This window comes from Lissotriton vulgaris, chromosome 7 (assembly GCF_964263255.1).
Source record: "Lissotriton vulgaris chromosome 7, aLisVul1.2, whole genome shotgun sequence".
In the NCBI taxonomy this organism is placed as follows: domain Eukaryota; kingdom Metazoa; phylum Chordata; class Amphibia; order Caudata; family Salamandridae; genus Lissotriton; species Lissotriton vulgaris.
Window position 1 is genome coordinate 1,014,791,277 of NC_141695.1, and position 23,671 is coordinate 1,014,814,947.

General features: G+C 43.9%; 1 protein-coding gene across 1 annotated transcript in view; it reads left to right on the forward strand.

Moving 5' to 3' along the window:
- Positions 1-23,671, forward strand: part of KCNIP1 (potassium voltage-gated channel interacting protein 1) — a 1,655,018-nt gene that overhangs the window by 1,606,413 nt on the left and 24,934 nt on the right. The window contains exons 6-7 of the mRNA XM_086931430.1: positions 3,147-3,254; positions 18,038-18,142. Coding sequence (XP_086787556.1) covers positions 3,147-3,254; positions 18,038-18,142 — 213 coding nt within the window. The remainder of the gene's footprint in view (positions 1-3,146; positions 3,255-18,037; positions 18,143-23,671) is intronic.

Genomic DNA, 23,671 nt, shown 5'->3' on the forward strand with positions numbered 1-23,671 from the left:
TTCTGAAGGGCAGGATTATAGACAGGATTACCTTGGGGCTGACGGAGCTGTCGTTCGGCACAGCTACCCGGCCATGTTGCTGGCCTATTCACAGTTTTTAAACAAAAACCTACCTTTATTGTTTTTTCAGCTAATATAACTCAAGATTTCACAAGCTCAGCGTTACTCTCCCTTCGTCCTTCCCCCAAGGTCCCACCAAAATAACACTTGCCATGGTTCATCTTGATCACGCAAACGTGTAGGGCCCACACAGCTCCTTAAAAGGGAGCATGCCAGAGATTCCTATAAACCAAAGCGTCAGGAGCTAGATCCAAAACTCCGTGATGTTCCAGGGTACGTCCAGACAAGCATTCAAGACCTAGCTCAAGGGGAGGTGTAGTAGTGTGTAACTAGTTACAGCAAAACACAATTATCACAGTTGCATTAAAGATGGCAATGTCCACCAAGAATTTTGTGCTAACACACCATTTTAATAATATCTTAATATGTGTAGGAAGTGAAATCAGACAAGTATCAATGACAAAACACCCAACAGTCAGTGATCATGGTAATGCTGCAGTATAACAGGAAAACAAGGGACTATGGCTATGCAAACTAAATAATGTTTGCAAAGCTTGGAAAACACACAGAATAAAAAAAGGCACCACGTCAACATCAGTAAGACACAGATAACGGTGTTTGTAATCAAACATTTAAGAACAATACCTAGGAGCAGTGAGGACACTGCAAAAACAATCTTTCTACCAAAATGTTCACTTGATAGCGTGCCAGTTACATTTAAGGTTAAAGATCCTGGAAGCTCAAGAACATCTAAAACACACAGAAGCATGTGCAATACAAAAGAAATTAGTTCTGGTTTGTTTTTACTGTAATAAGGGAGGTATGCCAATCTAATGGATTAAGGTTAGTGAAGATCAGTCACTCTATCTTGTTACCCAGTGGCCCAGGAGGCTTAAGGTCAACAGCTCATCACAACAGCAGGTGCAAGATGATGGATAGGGAAAATGTTGTCGGCCGCATAGTAAAAGGGCCTATTCACAAAGGTCCTCTGCACTCGTGGCAAAGACCGCTCACTCATGGCAGGGGCCTCCGCAATGGGTAACTGCAGTACGTCGGTCCGGCACGAGTGCGGGCCCCCACCACAAGTGCAAAGACCCTTTATGAATCGGTCCTCAAATGTACAAATAAGTTTGTCCGAGACCATTCAGGTCTTACAGGAAGAACCCTGCTGACTACTGAACCCAGTGTTATTCCACAACACATGACACAGTCAATAGCCATGAACATAATGGTGAGTCATGAGTCTCTATTCAGTGTCATCTGTCCTTGAAGTTCAGTTTCCCTTGTCAGATGAGGAATAGAGGGATTTACAAGGAACTGTCTCCTCATCTGATCCCTCTGGCTGGCTGACGGCTGCCGCAAGGTAAGGTCTGCAGCAGCACTAGTGCAGGCCAGCTGAGCTTCAGCAGGATGTTCAGGCTTATTCATGTCAAGAGCCAGTGGGAATCACTCAGTACCACACTCTAGGATCCCTGAAAGTAAAGCAATACATGCACATATTGGTAATGCATTGGGGTGTTCAGTGAGGAGAGACGATGCAGGAGAAGCCCGTGTGAGCTTTGCCGTGAATCCGAATAAGATGCCACACAATTGCGCAGTTGTTAAAAATGTTTGCTAAGTATATGCGTTTGAATCGTAGCTGGATAGAGAGAAGCATAATCGGGAGGAAGGTGCACATAAACTGTGGGCATAAGGAGAGACACTGATTGCAAATGGTATGTTTCGGTCTGAACCTTGAAAAAAGGGCAAATGGCCTCAGTGCATATTGACTTAGGTGCTGAATCAATCATAATCATAGCAGGATACATATCAAAACAGTGATTGTGCATTTGCATCTTGTTGGGAGTGCCATAGAGAAGATCTGTTCACCAGAGCCCTTGTCATTATTTTATCCTGGTGGTGCCTTGTTAGAGAAACATCAACTTCCATCAATTTCCATATGACTCAGACCTTGACAGTGGTCCTTAGGAAAATCCTGTGTTAGTTGTACCTGAGTGGTGTGAACCATGCGTGGCTCATGCCATACACCTTTTGCACTGTACATGTGCACTAAACACAGACGGTGAGAGACAGCACTGCTACCAAAAAGTACTAAAAAACTTTACTTTTTAAAACGCTATGATTGGGGAACCTGGGGCAACCTGCCAGATCTCCCCCGTCCCCGCCAAAAACTCAATCTTGGGTGGCTCAGCTTTCCCATTCTTTCCAAGCTTAATAACTTGGCAGGTTTGTAGGTTCCGTGAAGCAGCCCATTCAACTTATCTGACATTATGAATTCCTCGTCAGTCATTTTCACTCAAGAAAAGTGCCCAAGTCTAGAGGAAAAATGTTCCTGCTAGTGGGTCGGGTACATTTTTGCATTTCCAATATGATTAAAGTGAACTGTTGGGGGGGTGTTTCATTATAATGCATTCTGACTACCTGATTTGCTTTGTGACGTAAGTGAAAATTTGTGACATTTTTCCTATAATATTTTTGTCTCTTTAACTGACTTGTTAGTACTAAGTATGTTTTTTTATATGTCTTAGCTGTATTATTGTGTGATGTATTGCTGAACATGTAGTACTTTCATATTCTCCTACATTCATCCTTACATTTTGATCCAAGCGAACAAAGGTGAGCCATGGGAATCTCGGAGAAAACACGTTTCCTTTTGAAGGTTCAATGGTTTAGGCTTTCTATGAGCTCAGACACTGCTCTCCCCAAGACATTCCATCTCCCCCACTGCGCACAACTCAATTCTCCCCTCCTGCCTAATCTGAAAATACTATACACAGTTTATCCTTTTAGTTTGTTGCTTCCTTGTATTACCTGTTCCTGGACCAAAGTTATTGCGTCGTTCATCTATGAATTAGATTCCAGACAGTTAGCATAATCCATATATTTTTATATTTTAATCCTAATTATGTTTTTTAGGTGTAGTGTAATTCAAATGAACAGCAAGATTGTGACAAATACTGCAACGTTAGTTGTTATACATCTAATAGCCCGAGTGCTCAAATCTGAAAAAAATATTTTACTGTCATCCTCTTGAAGGTGCCTAAATGTTTGTGTTAAGTCAGTTCTCGTTTTTCCCCTGTAAACAGAATTTTGTCGCTGCTCTTTCGATTTTGCTGAGAGGAACAGTTCACGAGAAGCTGCGGTGGACATTTAACCTCTATGATATAAACAAGGATGGATATATCAATAAGGAGGTAAGAGGGTCTGATTTCTGATCATGCCATGTAAGTTACCACTGCAAATGTAAGATGCCATGTTAGAAGAGTGCGAGGGAGATGCCATATTAGAAGAGTGCGAGTGAGATGCCATGTTAGAAGAGTGGGAGGGAGATGCCATATTAGAAGAGTGCGAGGAGATGCCCTGTCAGAAGAGTGCGAGGAGATGCCATGTTAGAAGAGTGCGAGTGAGGTGCCATGTTAGAAGAGTGCGAGTGAGATGCCATATTAGAAGAGTGCGAGGAGATGCCCTGTCAGAAGAGTGCGAGGAGATGCCATGTTAGAAGAGTGCGAGTGAGATGCCATGTTAGAAGAGTGCGAGGAGATGCCCTGTCAGAAGAGTGCGAGGAGATGCCATGTTAGAAGAGTGCGAGGAGATGCCCTGTCAGAAGAGTGCGAGGAGATGCCATGTTAGAAGAGTGCAAGTGAGAGATGCCATGTTAGAAGAGTGCAAGTGAGAGATGCCATGTTAGAAGAGTGCGAGTGAGATGCCATGTTAGAAGAGTGCGAGGGAGATGCCATATTAGAAGAGTGCGAGTGAGATGCCATATTAGAGGAGTGCGAGTGAGATGCCATGTTAGAAGAGTGCGAGTGAGATGCCATGTTAGAAGAGTGCGAGTGAGATGCCATGTTAGAAGAGTGCGAGTGAGATGCCATGTTAGAAGAGTGCGAGTGTGATGCCATGTTAGAAGAGTGCGAGTGAGATGCCATGTTAGAAGAGTGCTAGTGAGATGCCATGTTAGAAGAGTGCGAGTGAGATGCCATATTAGAGGAGTGCGAGTGAGATGCCATGTTAGAAGAGTGCGAGTGAGATGCCATGTTAGAAGAGTGCGAGGGAGATGCCATGTTAGAAGAGTGCGAGGGAGATGCCATATTAGAAGAGTGCGAGTGAGATGCCATATTAGAGGAGTGCGAGTGAGATGCCATGTTAGAAGAGTGCGAGTGAGATGCCATGTTAGAAGAGTGCGAGTGAGATGCCATGTTAGAAGAGTGCGAGTGAGATGCCATGTTAGAAGAGTGCGAGTGAGATGCCATGTTAGAAGAGTGCGAGTGAGATGCCATGTTAGAAGAGTGCTAGTGAGATGCCATGTTAGAAGAGTGCGAGTGAGATGCCATATTAGAGGAGTGCGAGTGAGATGCCATGTTAGAAGAGTGCGAGGAGATGCCATGTTAGAAGAGTGCGAGTGAGGTGCCATGTTAGAAGAGTGCGAGTGAGATGCCATGTTAGAAGAGTGCGAGGGAGATGCCATGTTAGAAGAGTGCGAGGGAGATGCCATATTAGAAGAGTGCGAGTGAGATGCCATATTAGAGGAGTGCGAGTGAGATGCCCTGTCAGAAGAGTGCGAGGAGATGCCATGTTAGAAGAGTGCGAGTGAGATGCCATGTTAGAAGAGTGCGAGTGAGATGCCATGTTAGAAGAGTGCGAGGGAGATGCCATGTTAGAAGAGTGCGAGGGAGATGCCATATTAGAAGAGTGCGAGTGAGATGCCATATTAGAGGAGTGCGAGTGAGATGCCCTGTCAGAAGAGTGCGAGGAGATGCCATGTTAGAAGAGTGCGAGTGAGGTGCCATGTTAGAAGAGTGCGAGTGAGATGCCATGTTAGAAGAGTGCGAGGGAGATGCCATGTTAGAAGAGTGCGAGGGAGATGCCATATTAGAAGAGTGCGAGTGAGATGCCATATTAGAGGAGTGCGAGTGAGATGCCCTGTCAGAAGAGTGCGAGGAGATGCCATGTTAGAAGAGTGCGAGTGAGGTGCCATGTTAGAAGAGTGCGAGTGAGATGCCATATTAGAAGAGTGCGAGGAGATGCCCTGTCAGAAGAGTGCGAGGAGATGCCATGTTAGAAGAGTGCGAGTGAGATGCCATGTTAGAAGAGTGCGAGGAGATGCCCTGTCAGAAGAGTGCGAGGAGATGCCATGTTAGAAGAGTGCGAGGAGATGCCCTGTCAGAAGAGTGCGAGGAGATGCCATGTTAGAAGAGTGCAAGTGAGAGATGCCATGTTAGAAGAGTGCAAGTGAGAGATGCCATGTTAGAAGAGTGCGAGTGAGATGCCATGTTAGAAGAGTGCGAGGGAGATGCCATATTAGAAGAGTGCGAGTGAGATGCCATATTAGAGGAGTGCGAGTGAGATGCCATGTTAGAAGAGTGCGAGTGAGATGCCATGTTAGAAGAGTGCGAGTGAGATGCCATGTTAGAAGAGTGCGAGTGAGATGCCATGTTAGAAGAGTGCGAGTGAGATGCCATGTTAGAAGAGTGCGAGTGAGATGCCATGTTAGAAGAGTGCTAGTGAGATGCCATGTTAGAAGAGTGCGAGTGAGATGCCATATTAGAGGAGTGCGAGTGAGATGCCATGTTAGAAGAGTGCGAGTGAGATGCCATGTTAGAAGAGTGCGAGGGAGATGCCATGTTAGAAGAGTGCGAGGGAGATGCCATATTAGAAGAGTGCGAGTGAGATGCCATATTAGAGGAGTGCGAGTGAGATGCCATGTTAGAAGAGTGCGAGTGAGATGCCATGTTAGAAGAGTGCGAGTGAGATGCCATGTTAGAAGAGTGCGAGTGAGATGCCATGTTAGAAGAGTGCGAGTGAGATGCCATGTTAGAAGAGTGCGAGTGAGATGCCATGTTAGAAGAGTGCTAGTGAGATGCCATGTTAGAAGAGTGCGAGTGAGATGCCATATTAGAGGAGTGCGAGTGAGATGCCATGTTAGAAGAGTGCGAGTGAGATGCCATGTTAGAAGAGTGCGAGTGAGATGCCATGTTAGAAGAGTGCGAGTGAGATGCCATGTTAGAAGAGTGCTAGTGAGATGCCATGTTAGAAGAGTGCTAGTGAGATGCCATGTTAGAAGAGTGCGAGTGAGATGCCATATTAGAGGAGTGCGAGTGAGATGCCATGTTAGAAGAGTGCGAGTGAGATGCCATGTTAGAAGAGTGCGAGGAGATGCCATGTTAGAAGAGTGCGAGTGAGATGCCATGTTAGAAGAGTGCTTGTGAGATGCCATGTTAGAAGAGTGCGAGGAGATGCCATATTAGAAGAGTGCGAGTGAGATGCCATGTTAGAAGAGTGCTTGTGAGATGCCATATTAGAAGAGTGCGAGGGAGATGCCATATTAGAAGAGTGCGAGTGAGATGCCATGTTAGAAGAGTGCGAGGGAGATGCCATATTAGAAGAGTGCGAGTGAGACGCCATGTTAGAAGAGTGCGAGTGAGATGCCATATTAGAGGAGTGCGAGTGAGATGCCATGTTAGAAGAGTGCGAGTGAGATGCCATGTTAGAAGAGTGCGAGTGAGATGCCATGTTAGAAGAGTGCGAGTGAGATGCCATGTTAGAAGAGTGCGAGTGAGATGCCATGTTAGAAGAGTGCTTGTGAGATGCCATGTTAGAAGAGTGCGAGGAGATGCCATATTAGAAGAGTGCGAGTGAGATGCCATGTTAGAAGAGTGCGAGTGAGATGCCATATTAGAGGAGTGCGAGTGAGATGCCATGTTAGAAGAGTGCGAGTGAGATGCCATGTTAGAAGAGTGCGAGTGAGATGCCATGTTAGAAGAGTGCGAGTGAGATGCCATGTTAGAAGAGTGCTAGTGAGATGCCATGTTAGAAGAGTGCGAGTGAGATGCCATGTTAGAAGAGTGCGAGTGAGATGCCATGTTAGAAGAGTGCTAGTGAGATGCCATGTTAGAAGAGTGCGAGTGGGCATGTTTAACCACCACTGTGTGTGCGGGTGAGCAAGATCAGGGATTAGAGGTAGCTGGGACATCTCACCCAACCTCCAAGAAGGGCCTGTTTCCGGATTCTTTCTTCATGTAAACCATAAGAAAAACATGACTGATCATATTTTTTATAAATCGATATGTACACACGGATTGTATCCTTGACTGAGCTGTCAACTTAGCCTTTCTTTATTTATAACCATGATGTTAATTCAGTGACATGTGCTGTGATAATCCTTCCAATTATCTCTTTTCCTTTCTTCATCATTAAAATGGAAGCAATGTCCTCCTGGACCCCTCTCAGTCGGGGTTCAGAGCAGCTGACAGCATGCACACTGCCCCCCTCCCCCCCCCCCCGCTGCTATAGGTGATATCTGCCACCTTGTGCGTCAAGGAGACCCTACTGCCCTCACCCTTCTTGACCTGTAATAAACCCTCTATTCTGTCTCACACACCATCCTTTTGAATCGCTTTCATGACAGTGTTATCTGCCTTCCTGCACTCACATGGATAGTCCATTGCACCAGATCCTAATCAGTGTGCCTCATACATTTACCTCCAATTTTTCATGAGTGGACTGTGGGGCCCCCCAAGGATCTTCTCTGTGCCCACCCTGCTCGGCGTATATGTCGCAACCCTTGCAAACATTGTCAGGACCTATGGCTTTGAGATCATCTTTTATGCTGACAAAAAGCAGCTCATAATCGTCATCTCTGTTAAAATGACTTCCACTTTTGCCAACATCCTGTTCTGCATGGAACACATAGCAGTGTGGATGAGCCACCACTGCCTAAATCTCAACGTATAGAAAACCAAAGTCATTTTATGTGGCAATAATACAATTTGTCGCGTGGAAGGTGGTGGGCCAAGGTTTAGGCACCTTTGCTTACCTCACAGGCCAAAAAACTTGGTATGATCTAGACACTAATCTGTCCATGGCCAACCAAGTTACCTCTGTAGCGACCACCTGTCTTGGCATTCTCAAAAAGCTTCACAAAGTGCTTCCATGGCTACTGCCTGTAATTTGTAAATTAGTAATCCAAGATCTAATAATTTGTAACCTGGCCTACAACAAACCTCTCTATTTCTACAGTCCTGCTTATATAATTAGGAGACTAAAATGTATTCAGAACTCTCCTGCCAAACGTATATTTAATCTCCATGTACATACCCCGAGTGCACCTCTTCTCAGATCCTACATTGGCTCCCAGTTTTCAGAAAGTCCTTGTCAAATTACTTTTTCTTATTCATCAAGCACATTATGGCTCTGGACCCTGAGGCTTATCCTCTATGGTCATTTTTCATCACTCTTCTCATCTCCCTGTCCTTTCTGATGTTGGCCTCTGTTTCCCCTCATTTCAGAATCTTCAGGTTTGTAGACTGCTCTTTTTGCTTCTTGGCCACATTTAACTGGAACAAGCTCCCTCTCTCCCTTCATATGATCTACTGAGTGTCGATATTGAGGAAAAACTCTGTAAAGCCATTGATTCTGATTTTCTCTCTTCTGGACTTGCTTCTTTTCACCGCACTAATATAACTCCTTGGGTGAGTTTGCATGCTACAAATCGAGATAACTTAGCATAACCTGAACATCTGCCCTCTTTAGAGTTAGCTTCAACAAGACTGATTCATTTCGAAGTAGGCTTCTTTGATCACAAGTAACTTTGGAGTTTTATACCTGTGACAGTATTCTTCCAAAGCTGGAAATGTTGTGTGATTTATTGTAGAAACACAAAATATGTCAACACACTTAAGCCACAATTATGAGTGCCTTGTTAATTTATTATCCCTGCACAAACACATTTTTGTTCAGAGACTTCAATTACATTGCACACTCTCTCTGCTTTTTTCCCTACCCCAAATTTATCTCTCTCATCAGCCCACACTATCCAACCCCCACAAATCATCTTCAGTTCCTCTTACTCCCTACTGATTTATTGTGGTTCTACTACTCCTCATCACTGAACACTTCAGTGGCTTGGTGTCTCTGTGCCTCCCTTCCCGCACCTTTTTTCTCATTGGCCAGGAACTGCCGCCAACTGCTCCCACTGTTGGTTTTGCCAACATTTGAAAGATTTTGCTGACTTCGCTCTCATTTTACATGTAGACACAATATGGTGGCATCTTGGAAGTATAGAAAATAACATTCAAAGATAGCTGGCTAAAGCTATTGGCTATGCTAATGCTTGCAATGCAGTTTGTCATTGATCAGCTAATGGTAGGGTAGCATCAGGGAAAGAGACTAGCATTATTATGCCTCCACAATGTTATGAAGAGAAATTTGAGACACCTGAATCATTGAGGAGGTGGGCGTGAACGTGCCTCGTTGGGTACATGGAATTACATCTTGACTTCTCTATCAGAAGCATGTTTTATAATAAAAATAATTTCATTGTCTGCCAGAATCAAGAAGAAGCAGCAGTTCTGCCACGAAAAGGGTAACTACTTTCTGTGAGTAAAGTATGTCCACAATAATTTGTCCCCAAAATGTTTTCGGGACTATCAGTTAATGATACATAAAAACACACTACGGACTGACATTTGAAATGACAACAAAACTATTTGTCTGAAAGAATAAGAATAATCAATATATTTAAAAATCATATACTGGGGAGGAGCCAAGCTTGCGACCGTGATGGCCGCGTTGTAGCTCGGCTCCGTTAACCTTCTCGCCTGTTCTATTAATCCTGTGCCTTATCCTGCCCCGAGAAGACATATTCGATGGAATATGGAAACGTGACGGATTGCTGATACTTACCATCTGCTCCGGATGCTCCTGGGTGCGGCGGATCCTGAGCTGTGCCCGTGTTCGCTTCGGAGCCTGTGAGGCGGGCGGGCCTGGACTTGCCTGCGGCTCCCGACTGGAGCGGATTTCCAGCGCCGGCCCCTGGTGGCGGAGAAGGGCCGACCGAAGAGGCCAATGTGCGGTTGGACCGGTGGCGACTGACCGGGTCCGGTCTGGTGGTCCGGGACCTGGTGGGACCTGGTGGCGGGGCGCCGCATCCCACGGACGGGGGTTGACCGCATGGGAGATGCGTCTCCCCTTTGTCTCCTATCCGGCCATCTTGAAACCCTCCGCCCGGACTCGGCGGGCGGCACCCATGGGCCGGAGGCGCCGGCTACCCCCAATGTTTTGGTGGCCCGCTCCCCTACATCGATGGTGAGGTTGACTGTCCCCGGCTGGCTTTCGCTGAACCCCGCTGGCAACCAGATCGGGGCTGGAGTCTGCAGCGGCCTTGCCGTGCCGACAAGATGGCGGCCAGCGCTCTGTATCTCAGACCCGTCGCTGACGGGAACACTGGCCTGTCGCACGGCACGTTTGCTGAATACTGTAGGGGTGATCCTACAATTGGCGACGTCCTCGCTGCCTTGAGTTCCTGGCGTGAATCCATGATATTGAACGCCGCTGGACCGGATGACGAACTTCTTGACGGGCTCGCTGAGCCGCCCCCCACGTGTGCGGACCAACCGCTGAACTGTGCTGCATGGACCTTTCCGGAGGTTGATGATACTACGGCCGTCGCTTGTTTGGAGGTCTGGATGCCCGTTGCTCTGCTTCTACAGGAGCGCTTCCCTGGAGTGGAGATGATGGAGGGACTCCGGCCGGGGTCCGTCCGGGCCTGCCTTGCCGTGACTCCCGGCGATTATTCGCCTCGCCCTGCTGAGCCGGGATCCGCTGCTTGTCCTGGCGGGGCGAGTGTCCCTTCTTGGTCAGCGGGACGGTGCTGGTGCTGCCTGCTGTTGTTGTCGCTTTTTCTTGTTGGTCCGATCCGAGGCCGCCATGACTGGTGCCGCGACTCGTGGCCTGGAGTTCTTGCGTTTCACTACTGGCCCGTCCTCTTCTGGTTCATCATACACTCTGTGTCTATGGCTCTGGACAGAAGGGGACAGGGTTGAGATAACTTGCATCGGCGGACTGCTACTTCGTGCAATGGATAAATGGTGTGCTTTCGATTGTACAAGTATGATCGCTTCCTCCTCATGTTCCTGGTATTTGACTTTGAAGTGACTTCCTCTTCTCGTGGGTACTAACTGTGCTCAGGTGGGTGGTGGGAGCAGATCGTTTTGATTGTATGTCTCCTCTCCCATTAGTTCTTAGTTCTTTTTTCTTCCTTCCCCTTTCTTCTTTTTGTCTATATGGTTCTTTCTTACTTTCTGACTCTTCTATATTTCGGGTTCCGATTAGGGCGACAGGCACACTGCTGAGGGGGTAGGCCGTAGCCTTCTGCAGGGGTGCAGGGTGGTGTGGGTGGGGTGGGGTCTGTATTTTCGTTTTTTCTTTTTTACTTGGTTCTATGGCTCTTACGTATCTCTCTTCCTGGACGCCGCGCCTGCATGTATGCCTCCTGGGGTTTTTGCCAGTATAGTACATATAGTCTCCATGCTATTGCTATTGCCTGCACATTTCTGTATCCTGTTTACTTTGATTCCATGGGCGAGGCTCTTTCTTTGTGTGCTGGGTCCGACATGGGGCGTATGCCGTGGTGCCGCGTTCTCTCTTCCCTGTTTTTTCATCTTTTCCTTGAATATCCTTCTTTTCTTCTCCCCCCTTCCCCCTCTTTTTTGGGTTGATATAGCGGATGGTGCCTTCTATGTTATGACTCTGACTTCCTTCAGTTGTACTTGTGCGTACTTTCGTGGTAGCGGATGGGTGGTTGGCAGTGGTGGGAATTGTTTGCAGTTATGGGAATTGAGCTTGCTTTGTTTCCCTGTAGCTGCTATTTCTAAACCTCGCTGTGTCTTTGATTACTGCTGGCCAACGGCCCGTCACGGACTTTCGGATCTCAATACTTGCAATATTCCAGCTATACACCCCATTATATTATAAAATTAACCTTCCTCCATCCTACTCATGGCGGTCTCCTTGGGATTTTATGCCTTAATTGTTTGCTTTTGATATGTCAGAGACCTGCCGGAGACCTCTCTCCTGATTCGTGCGCTCATATTGTGTGGTGGCCGGCCCGAAGGGTTGTAGGCCCGTATTTGTAAGCTTGTCATGCACAATAAAGGTTTTCAAAAAAAAAAAAAAATCATATACTGTATGTGCTAATACATCAAAGAAATAGTGAACGAACCAGACAAAGCACAGACTGTGCCTCATAAACAACTCAGCTGGTAACACAATGGGCAATCAAAGGCATTCAACACAATTAACTTATATGTACAGAAATGTGCTTTTGCGCCCAAATGTAGTAAATTTCCTTTAAAAAGACTTGTAGTTTTCATCCTGTCATGTACATGTTTATTTGGGCCTGGTACGCTTTGTTCATATCACGTCAACATTTCAACCCCCAGAAAACGAGTATGGTTGAGCATCACCATAGGGTCTTCATCAGGACTAGAGGCACAGTGGTGCACAGCCTGTATAGCAAGAAAAAAGTATACTAGATGTCAGTGTGTTTAGATATGCTAAAGCCATTGTGTAAAGTGATCATTGCAGAGTTCATCTCACCTGCTATGTCAATTTCTCAGGAAAGACGAAATGCGTGTGTCATCCTCTCTTTGGGTAAAACCTGCGTTGTGAGAAATAACCAGCGCCTACAATGATGCGCAATATATAGCCAAGATAAAGTGGCCTCTATGGGAAGTATAATTGGTGAAAAGGTGGATTTCTATGAAAACTGCCTACCTTAATTTGCGGATGAAAACTTTAAATCTGCTTCAGAATCATAAAAGAGCCAATTGTGTGCTTCCTCTGTATTGCGTTACTTTTGAATAGGCATCCAAACTCTAGGAGCACAAAGTGCTTCCTAGGTACCTGGTGTAAAAGCAAAGAATATTTTTTTTTTTAAATCAGACTGATTTTAAACATGTTAAAATACTCCCAGTGTAATCTGGAAGCATTAACTTGTAACTCGCAGGTTAAAAGCAAGCTTACCGCCAGCGTGCTGAGAAAACAGAAGTGCTTGGTCGTACTGTCCCCGTCTCTGTGAAAGTGACGAAAGACGCGCTCTAAATTGTAGGTATTTAAGCACTGAGACGCCGCGTCAACGTGCACTTCCGGAAGCAAGCCGTCAATTACCCACCATTTGGCATCAATTACGTTCCTCAAGGTTGCGGAGCAACCAAAGAAACCTTCTACGATGATGACAGCCAGGTGTAGAGTACGCGATGCTTCAAAAACTACCTTGTAAAAATCATTAACAAAATCTAAATGCAATCCGTTATCGTTATTATTAGTAATATTCTTTCGACAGGAGGATAGCATAGTATGCAAACCCACAATATTTCGGATACACAAAAAGTCTGTAGTATGTATCTAAATCGCACATGAATGCATGTGATACAACAATGCATTAATATTGACTGCAAGAATGATGTTTTATGTGTATCAATCAAGGGTTGTTAAATATGACCAAAATATTAAAGTAGGTTATTTAGCTCATAACTAACACAAGATATGACATATCTTATACATGTATCATTTAACCCTTTACATCTTAGTTGAAAAAATGTAGCATGTAGTTGCTTGTATTCACAGTTAGGTTACAACACAACCATTGAATGGTCTAAAAGTATTACGTGGTTAAGGCAACATTGTCATTATGGCATGGCAAGTTTGTTAGATTAGAACACATGCACATTATATCATAGGTTATAGGAAAAGAAACAGGAAATGGCTTTATCATGAGTTCTACCCCTTACATAATATGGAAACTTGTCTCGATATCTGCCCTGATTCATTTAACCCTTTGTTAACCAAGTCAAGTAGATGTATCCACTTGCACTCACGAAGGTTTAGAATGGATGTCTCCTCCTCTGGTGTTCTGCAGTTCTAGTACCCACCATTTCAAGCTGTCTATTGGGTGCTGTAGGTGGTTGTAATGTTCAACTAAAGGTGCCCCTTGTACCATACAACGTATCTGTGAAGAATGTGGCAGGATACAGGTTTTAACTTTTTGCCTAGTTTGTCCTACATAAACCTTGTTACAAGGGCACTTCACAATGTAAATAACATCTTTTTAATTGCAGTTAGTGTGATGTTTGAGTAAGAAATGTTTCCCTGAATGGCAAAAGTCCTTCTGCTCAACCATCAGGTTGCATGCCTTACAATGGCCACACTTGTAGTGGCCCACTAGAGGTGTTAACCATAGCTGAGTTCTAACTTAAGTTCTGGGACAGGTGCATTCATCAAATATGAGTCGACAACATGATCATGGATGTTTCTACCCCTCTTGAAGGCAAACATAGGCGGTTCTGTAGTACCAATTTCATACGTGACCAGGGACCAATGCCTTCTAAAGGCCTTTTTTATTTCATTGCTTCTGTTTCCAAAGGTCGACACAAACTACCCTGTCGTTCATTTTCTACTGGTCATCTTTTGGTCATCTTCGGAGCCTCAGAAACTGGCCTTATGGCAGGTTGTCCCGAAGATTTCGGGGGTGATGGCTCGAATATCTGAGTAATGTGTTCCGCTCCATGGGCCTCCTAAAGAGTTTCGTGTAAAGGGTACTCTCGATTACTTTAATCCTCAAATCTAGAAAGTCAATTTTTTCCTGACTAGATGTCATGGTGAATTGTATGTCCACTGATCTATTATTCAACCATGTGCAAAAATCTTGTAGTCTATCCTATTCCTCTGTCCAAATCATGAGGACATCGTCAATATATCTTTTCCAAAGGGTGATGTTGGCAGAAAAAGTCTTTTCAATGTTATATATAAACCTGTCCTCATATGTGTTCATCTAAAGATTAGCTATGTCAGGAGCGAACCCAGCCCCGTGGCTACACACTTTGTCTGATAGAAAAAATAATTTCTAAATACAGAGAAATTCTTAGTCATTGCTATGCCAAGAAGACTCAGTATAAATTGGGTAGGGACAATGTGTGGTCTCTCCCTCTGTTCTATGAAATCATGGACCACCTCTAGGGCTTCCTTCTGCGGGATGCTGGTATAGGGTAGGCCACATCCAATGTCACTAATAACTGTTTTCCTTTATCGAAGGGTTGACCTTCCACCAGTTGGTTGACTTCCATGGTATCACAAATGGAGGATCACGTCCTAGACATCCAAGGTTGGAGGAACAAATCGACATAACAACACATTGGTTCTACAATTGATCCACACTCTGACACAATTGGTCTCCCTGGTTGTCTCTCCTTGTTTTTGTGTACCTTCAGAAGGGGATAGATAGTAGGGACTTGTAGTTCTTTCTTTTTTAAATAACCACATTCTAATTCACTAAGATATCCCTCATTGAGCCCCCTAGTGGTCATCTGATGTATGAGCTTGATCCCCTCCTTTGTGGGATCTCCCTGAATCTTTCTGTAGTTGCCTGTCACCTGTAGTTGTGTCATATTCTCTGTTACATAATCAGCAGTATCCTGGATTACAATGGCTCCCCTTTTATCCACTGGTTTTATGATTACATTAGTATTTCTTTTAATGGGTTTTAAGCTGAGTTTCTCATCTCTTGTAATGTGTGCTTGCTATATTTCTTTCTCTCAATCAATTGCATAACGTCCCTCAGGATCACTTGGTCAAAAGCTAGTATTCTGTTGGGAACTAGATGAGCCGAAGGTGGATGGACCCCGACTCTAAATCAGAATTTGAAATTTTGAGGACTAGATGTGCATAATTGTGCCTACAATAAGTAAAGAGAGATATGCTTTACAAGGCAGGCCCACAAACATTGTTAAATAAACTGACATCAGTGACTTTAAATTTGCAACACTATAACAGAATCTGCAAATGAAAGGAAGAAGGTAAGGAATTAGCTTAGAGTTCCATGAAACATGTGATATATAAAGTTGACAAATCAATCTTGGTGTAAATAGCTTTAAGCATTTAAATTGCAATATATTGTTTGCATTTTTTCTATCTTACCATCCGTAAAACCTCCAGGGTTTAACTTTGTAAGTGCAGATGAGCAATGTTTTTCTCAGGAGCCCCCTACCAAGACTATTTCATTTTGATTTTACTCATGCCTTTCTTCCACATCCTTGTAGTTCGTCTTTTTATCTAACTTTTTTAGTGTTCTTTTTCATCCCTGCTTCTCCCTTTTTTACGGTTTTTCTTTGTCTCCCTTCTTTTTTTCATCTCTCTTTTCTACATTCCCATCTCTGGCTCTTTGTCTAAGACTAGTAATGAAAATCCGTTGAGGTGCCCAAATAATAGATGCTGGTGCCCACCACTTGCAGTGCATTGCATGAGGTGAACAACAAATAACTCTGATTCTTCCCTTGTGGGTTTTGACAACAAACACTCTAAATGAGGGCAAAGGGGAGAAGGTAAATACACAAACACTGAATAAGTAGATTCAAATCCAGTAACTCACTGCAACCGTTGTTAACATATTTTGTTACCCACTATTGCTCTGTCATAAAGAAATTCTAACCTGCTCTGGCCGGGCTCTCTGAGAACCTGTCAAAGCATTGCACAGCTACCGCAACAGAGGGAATGGAAAGCACAAGCATTGGGTGGCAGGAGGCATTTGTCTATTATTTAATTTGAAACTAGGAGATGAGGCTATGTTTTGTATGGCTCCCCACTACTCCTCTGTCTCTGCGTAACAATTGAAAGCAGGAGCAGATGATTTTCAGGACAGTTCTTTTGCAAGATTATAGATGGTAAAAGGTGAATTGCCAGCTGTTTTTCACCTCGGGGTTCTGAGCGACATCATAGAGGAGTCAGGCTTTGCTTTCTTTGTCTCTCTGATGTCACTCAGAACCCCTCGTTGAAAAACGTCACTATATAATTCTATATACATCCATGCAGCTTGCAAACATGAAATACTAATGCAAACGTTTTAATTTCCTTTCCTTTACATGAAAAGTTTGAATTTGGTCCATCATCGGAATATAGTAACTCATCCCTCAGCCTATTTCTAATCTTCTGTTGAAAAGCTACATTTAGTCCTCCTGTAGTAATTTTGTAAGTTAGGATAGCCTGTACTGGGTTAGCAATGTACCACCTAGACAGTATTGTGAAAAACACCTTACTAGAGAACAAATATGCCTTTGATGAGTGCATTAAATATGAAACTGCTTCATAACAAATGATACTTGCCATGCCAACATAAGGATGCATAATGAGTTCCAAAGCAGGCTTAGAGAATAAGTCCTATTATAGTCGTTCACAAGGGGGTTATGTTGTTGTCAATAAGGACATTGTGCCACCTTGTCAACTATGCAGACAGTGATTCACTGAACCAATAGCGGTTGCTGGCATTCTAATTGATGGGATGGGGGGAGGGAGGGATTGCATACTAAAGAAAAAATATATATAAATAAAAATACACTTACCTACTCCAATGGCCGCTGCCTTTCTCCCGATCCTCGCCTCCCGGACCTCCAGGTACTGCTGCACACCGCACAGGCTCCCAGCTCCCAATCCCAGCGCTGCTCACATGCTGGGAATGCTAGTCTCAGCATATGAGCAGTGCCGGGATTGGTCTGAGTGCCTCGGTTTGGTGCTAAGACATGGACTGGGAGCCTGTGTTGCTTTCTCCACTCAGCTGTACACAACAGTTAGGTGGAGAAAGGCTAAGTGCGCATGACAGCTTGGGTGTCCCCAGAGGGGCGGCCAAAATGTCATGCCCACTTGGCAGGACCCACCACTTCACCCCCCTCCCTGATGCTGCAGATGCAGCGTCAGGATGAATGGCCCGCCCCTCCCTCTAGGCAAGTCTGTAGGACAACAAATACAATTATAATAAAAATGTTTTATTATCATGTTATTTTTGTTGGTTGACTCTACTAGCTGTCGGCAGAGGAGGCGACGCTCCTCGGCCACAACGAAGGAGCCGCCCTTGCACTGAGCATACCTCTAATAGGACCATGTATTTGTCAAACGCCTTTCCTCAAATCTCTGCTAAAAGCAATTATTGTTGATTCAATAGTTTAACATAAGAAGCCCAATGGTCCTTGGAGGGACGAGAAAATAAGGCTCAACAATATCGACTCATGTTCAGCTCTGTTCTTATTCTTACTGTGGGCATGTATACTCTGGTGTGGTTTCTCATGAAGGTGTGACTGTTAATAGATTCACCCAAAAAACAAACGCATGTGCTTTTTAAATGATGCAAGATCTCTGTTTCTCTCGCCCCCGTTAGGAAATGATGGATATTGTTAAAGCGATTTATGACATGATGGGAAAATACACTTACCCTGTTCTCAAGGAGGACGCCCCGAAACAACATGTGGATGTATTCTTTCAGGTAAAATATGCATGTTCCTTTGTTCTGATTCAGTGTTAACTTCATAAATTCTGGGTGGACGACAAAAACATTTTTTTTGTGTAAAAATATAAAGCTTAGCAGAATTTTCAGTTTTGAAAATGTAATACTATATTTGCAAAGACACATGATTTTTTATTTATTTTTTTAACGTCTTCAAGGAATTCAAACTGTATTGGGAGGGAATTTGATCCATTCAGAATAAATGCACTGACATTAGGTTCTGGACAACAGTTGCCTGCCCTTTTATATGTGGACTTCTGTGTTATTACGTTTCATTTTAAATCTGCCTTTGGGGTATATTTGCCGTTTCACAGTGGAGACCACTGTGATAACCATATACCACCCACACTTCAACATCTCTCCCACAATGCTCCCAGTCCTGGAACTCCCATGTGGAGTCCTCCTCTCCCTCAAACCCCATCTTGCAGGCTTTGCATATCATCTTCACAGCATATCATCTCCATCATCCGCCGGGCATTTTTCATCTAAATTTTTACTACCCCTAACAATGGGAATTTTATATAAAATGACAGGTCTTGTTTGACCTCAGACTGATATGTGCAAGAGGGCAAAATATGCCTATTAATGCACATTATTGGCTGCTCACCTTGTGAACTGAACATTTGGTTCACCTTATTACTGTTGCAACCTGTACACCAAACTATTTCTTATGCACTATGCCACTTTTACACTAGAACAAGTGAGATGCTCAAACGTAGAGTGCTGCCAAGGTGAAAAGAGCGATAATTTAAATGCTGTTGGTTATGTCCATATACATGGCCCGCATAGTTTATGCCTTTGCAAGGGAGAAGGGAGCAAAATAGGTTGGATACAAAACGTGGACCAGATTTAGAGTTTGGTGGTCAGGGTACTCCTTCACAAACATGACATAGTACAGTGTCAGCCAAACCATTGGTCCGCATTCCTCATTTAGAGATGAGCGGATTGTCAGCTTTCTATTGGTAGAGCCCCGTTGGCTCAGTCAACAGAAGGACAATATGCCATTCACCCTATTTTTGGTGGGAACAGAAACATCAAATAATTATGCCCTACCATAGTGTGGCAGTTATTTTTTAATAACCTATTTCCTCTTTGGGAGTTTTTTTTTTAGCACAAAAACTTTGTTAAAGTTGGTCAATCGCAATCAAAACTGACAGTGGCTGTCCACCTTTTTCTTTGTACCTTGATAGGAACCAACCTGATGGTGGGTCCTATCAATGTACAAAGATCACAGCTTGGCCGTCAGTGACCTCTAAATTATGCAGACTGTAGTCCATCAGGGTGACAGGCATAATGTCCTCCGCAAGCCTGAGAGACTATACTTTGGTAGTCTTTGGTCGCATTTATTTTACAATTTCATCATGTTGTGCATTTGAACCGTCTAAGACCTAAGACTGATAAGTTCTTATTGCAACAATCAATTAATGCATGTACAAGCCTAAGCACTGACAGACCAGGGTCCAGTAGATGAAGTCAAATGATGCCAACAAAGAGCTCTGAGCTGAGCTGTCTTTAGATCTTGAGCTGGCTACCACCCCATTGACAAACCAAGTGTATTGCCATATCAAACAGGCCATGCTGCTGCATCTGAACAACAACCACCACTTGCTGATAGTTTTGGAAAATGTAGTGCACAATAGCCATTTTCCTAGTGCCAAGTTCAGGAATTATCTGACAACCCGAATAATGTAAGTCTCATAGCCCAATGATAAAGCAATTATAGAGAGCATGTAAGACTTCACACCATAAAAACCAAACACATGAAGAATACATATTGGAAGTTCCCCAATCACTAACAACCACAACATAAAAGATGTTTAATAAACTTAACAAAAGGTTTTTATAGATACAAAACCCTCAACAGAGTGGTTAGTGGTCGACTGGTAAAAGAGTGTGGGGGGGGGGGAGGGGTGCAAGGAGTGATTCCACAGATTAAAAGAAGCACTGAGAGTGCCACACAATTCATGGTTGCTATGCCCTCAGCCCCAGATAGATTCTCTTCCTCCTTTTCAAGCACTAGAACACAATGCCCCAAAGTATGTTAGACATGCTCCTGTTTCACATGATGCATGAGTATGGAAACAAAAACAGGTTGAAAATGTAGAGAGTCACCTAAATGGTACCCTTCTCTGCTAGGAGCCCTGCTCTTACCTCTGGGTATCCTCAAACATGTCTCAAAAAATGTCTATTGTTGCTCAAGGGTAGTAATAACCCCCACAGAGACAATTTTGAAAGCACACATGCTTGCCCCAGCACAACTGATAAATGATTCCCTGACAAACAAACAAAAATCTATATCACCAATATGTTGTAATAAATATTTTGGCCCAGCCGTTAGTTTTCCAGAAACTGTGATGTCTTTAGGCAAGTGGTTTAGCCTCACAGTTAAAACATTACCAAAGCATGGTGCTATGACTCTGTTTGATCAGTGATGTTCATTGCTTTACAGAATTCAGCGAACAGGGTGAATTAGGCACCCTGTGTCCATAAGTGGGCAAGGTTTGCACACAGATCTGCACAATGAACCATATGTGATGGAAAAAAGTGGCTGGTGTGAGGCTGGGTATCTTCACCATGTAAATTGCTGACCTCTCTTTATTGTTGACTTGCATGGATGGGTTTCAGGCAGTAGTCTTGGCTTGTTAAAGCTAAGGGAGGTGTAGAAAAGCTCTTAGAGAGAAACAAGAGTTGATCCCTAAGGAGAGATAAGGGGTAGTACATGGCCAGTAACATTTTCAAACCATATTCAAGAAGAAGGGGCTAGTGTGGGGAACTGGTGAGTGCAGGCACTTGCACTGGCACGGCGCTTCTGTTTCAAAATGCTTTGTCTCCTACTCTGAGCTCCCCAATCTTTTTACGCCTAACCTGAATTCAGTATTAACATCCTCTCCACTTTCCTAAAACATGCCAAGCCTTCCTGCTGCATCCAGTTCCACAAATTCTCTGTCCTCTGCTAAAGTAAAATTTTGGAAAATAGGGGAGATGAATCCTGGGCCAATGTATCTCTGAGACAGTATGATGGAGGCATGAGTGGAGTGACAGGCATGGTTCAGAAAAAGAGCCCAGCCCCAGTCATTATTTTGGTGTGAAAGTAATTCAAGATATACAGGTTAGTAGTAAAAAAGAAGTTTATTTAAACCACAAGGTTTGTTAAACTATATTGGAGTACACTTTCCTATAAATGAACTTAAACATTACTTTGACATCCATCTACTCCATTTAAAGCCAATAGAAACCTTACCACCGCCCAAGGTGCATGAAAACCAATTGCTTGTTAAACACAAGTCGTATCACAACCTTTCTTCAAACATTTGCTTATTTCTTAAAAATTGTTTCAAATAAATAACAGCTAAAAGATAAAAAGTGTAAATAGTGGATTATTACATGTACTTGTGAACAGGACATATCTAAGCTACAAGTACAATTCCAGTCAGCATCCTGACATTAAACTTTCACTCAGCCAATTCAGATGCTGGATTCAACCTCCACACAAAATGTTTAAATAACCAATCACATTTCTGGGGTTGCTATATTGAACAAGAATGAACATGTTATAGCATTTTGCCAGGATTCTCTAAGGAGGATGGTAGAGTTCTTAAACTTTAATCAATTCAAGTCCCTACTCCTTGACTCCTGATCACATCTCTCTTTTAATTCCCTTTTTGATATTTGTAGTAGACATCACATTTAAAATTCTGTATGTTAAAATATTGCAACGATTTTAGCAAATGGTATGTCTAGATTTTCTGTACCTAAGTCCACATATATGTACCTATGCAGTACATATATCTTCAAGTTAGGAAGACGTTGAGTTAGAAATAGTTTATATATAAGTCCATATATGCACTAACCTTTTGATCTTTTGTTCCTCAATATTCTGTCCTCAATATTCTTGATACCATAATATTCTGTGGGTTGATATTCAATAGTAGTTATACAATCCTCTGATGCAAAGTTCAATCTTACATTTTGAGACCATTAAATTGAAGCTTTCTTGAGCCAGTCAAGGACCCTGGCACACTTGGTAGGGCTTGTCTAAGACTCCGTACACTCCTGCGCTATACATTCTTAAATCTGGCAGTACAAGACCAAAGAGAGGCTGGCATAAAAATTGCCGTCCCAGCACCAAGATTTTCCACTTAGGCCCCAATGACCCCTGCTGTGTCTGAGGTCTGAGTGGCTCAAATTCAGGCCACAATCATTCTTGCTTCCAATTCCAGTAACAAGGCCTTTCCTGTATCTTGCAAACTTGCAAATCCATCATGCCCTTAAGATCTTACTGTTAGCAGGGAATTGGCTTAATGGTTGAGGCGGGTGGAAACCCTTCTCATGCAACAACCACAATCCTTGTGAGAGTAATTTAATGCGGTATTTATAAAACGCTGACTGCCACTCCAAAAGGAGCATCCTGGAGTGAGCCATAAAAGTCACCAAATTAACCTGTGCATAACCTTCTGGTAGCCTGGCACAAAAGTAGTCAGGGTTAACTTAGAGGCAAGTAGTTATGCATAACACAACTAGCAATAAAGTGAAAACATAACACAATAAAAATCCCACACCAATTTAGAAACATAAAGAAAATATTATTCAATAATCTGTGACCAAAATGACAAGAATCCAATCAGTAGAACTGGAGAAATACAATTTCAAAGATTTCGGTAAGTATATAGCCTAAAAACACAAAGTGCCAGTCACAAGCATCTTGTGGTGCTAGACCGGGGAGATAGTCACAATTCAGGCCAGTTGCGATGGAGCACAGGCCAGATACAGAGAACAGGTTAGTCCCCATGAAAAAGTTACGTTCTCAAAGTCTGGCGTGAGAAGTCCAGTTCACGGTGGAGGAGGCTGCGAAGGTAACTGCGTGCTGTCATCATGTAGCTCAAAGTGCAGATCTCATGCTGATGGTCACAGCTGTCAGTCACAGTGGCATGAAGAGTCTGGTTCACTGCAGCTTCGTGCTGGTGATTGTCATGGTTGGCATGATCTCAGCACGAATGGGCCAGTTTGTGGTCACGAAGAGCCCAAAACTTTATGATTCCCCCTTTCTTTACAGGAGGAGTTCAGATGATGCCAGCCAAGGATCCAGGACCTGGGAAGGTACCTCTTGGGGATCAGGAACTCACTCCAGCTGAGACCAGCAGGGTTCAAGCAGGTCCAGTTAGGCCCAGTTGCAGCAGGTTAGCTGGGCAATTGCAGGGAGACCACTGGAGCTTGCTGTGTCCCTGTAGCTCAGAACATAAGGTCAGCCACCTGACACTTAGAGTCACTCTGGTAGTCCTGAGATCAAGCAGCAAGGCTGGACTCAAACAGCATGGCAGTCCTCTAGGGGTACAAGTCATGCTTCAAGCAACATGGCAGTCCTCTGGTTGCAGTAGGGCAGCTGTCTGTGGTACAAAGCAGACCTCAGCAGCAGGGCAGGGCAGTACTGTAAAGTACAAGGCAGTCCTTCTAGGGGTCATCCACAGGTCCAGGACTGAACTGAAGAGTTGGTCTGAGGGTCCAATAGTT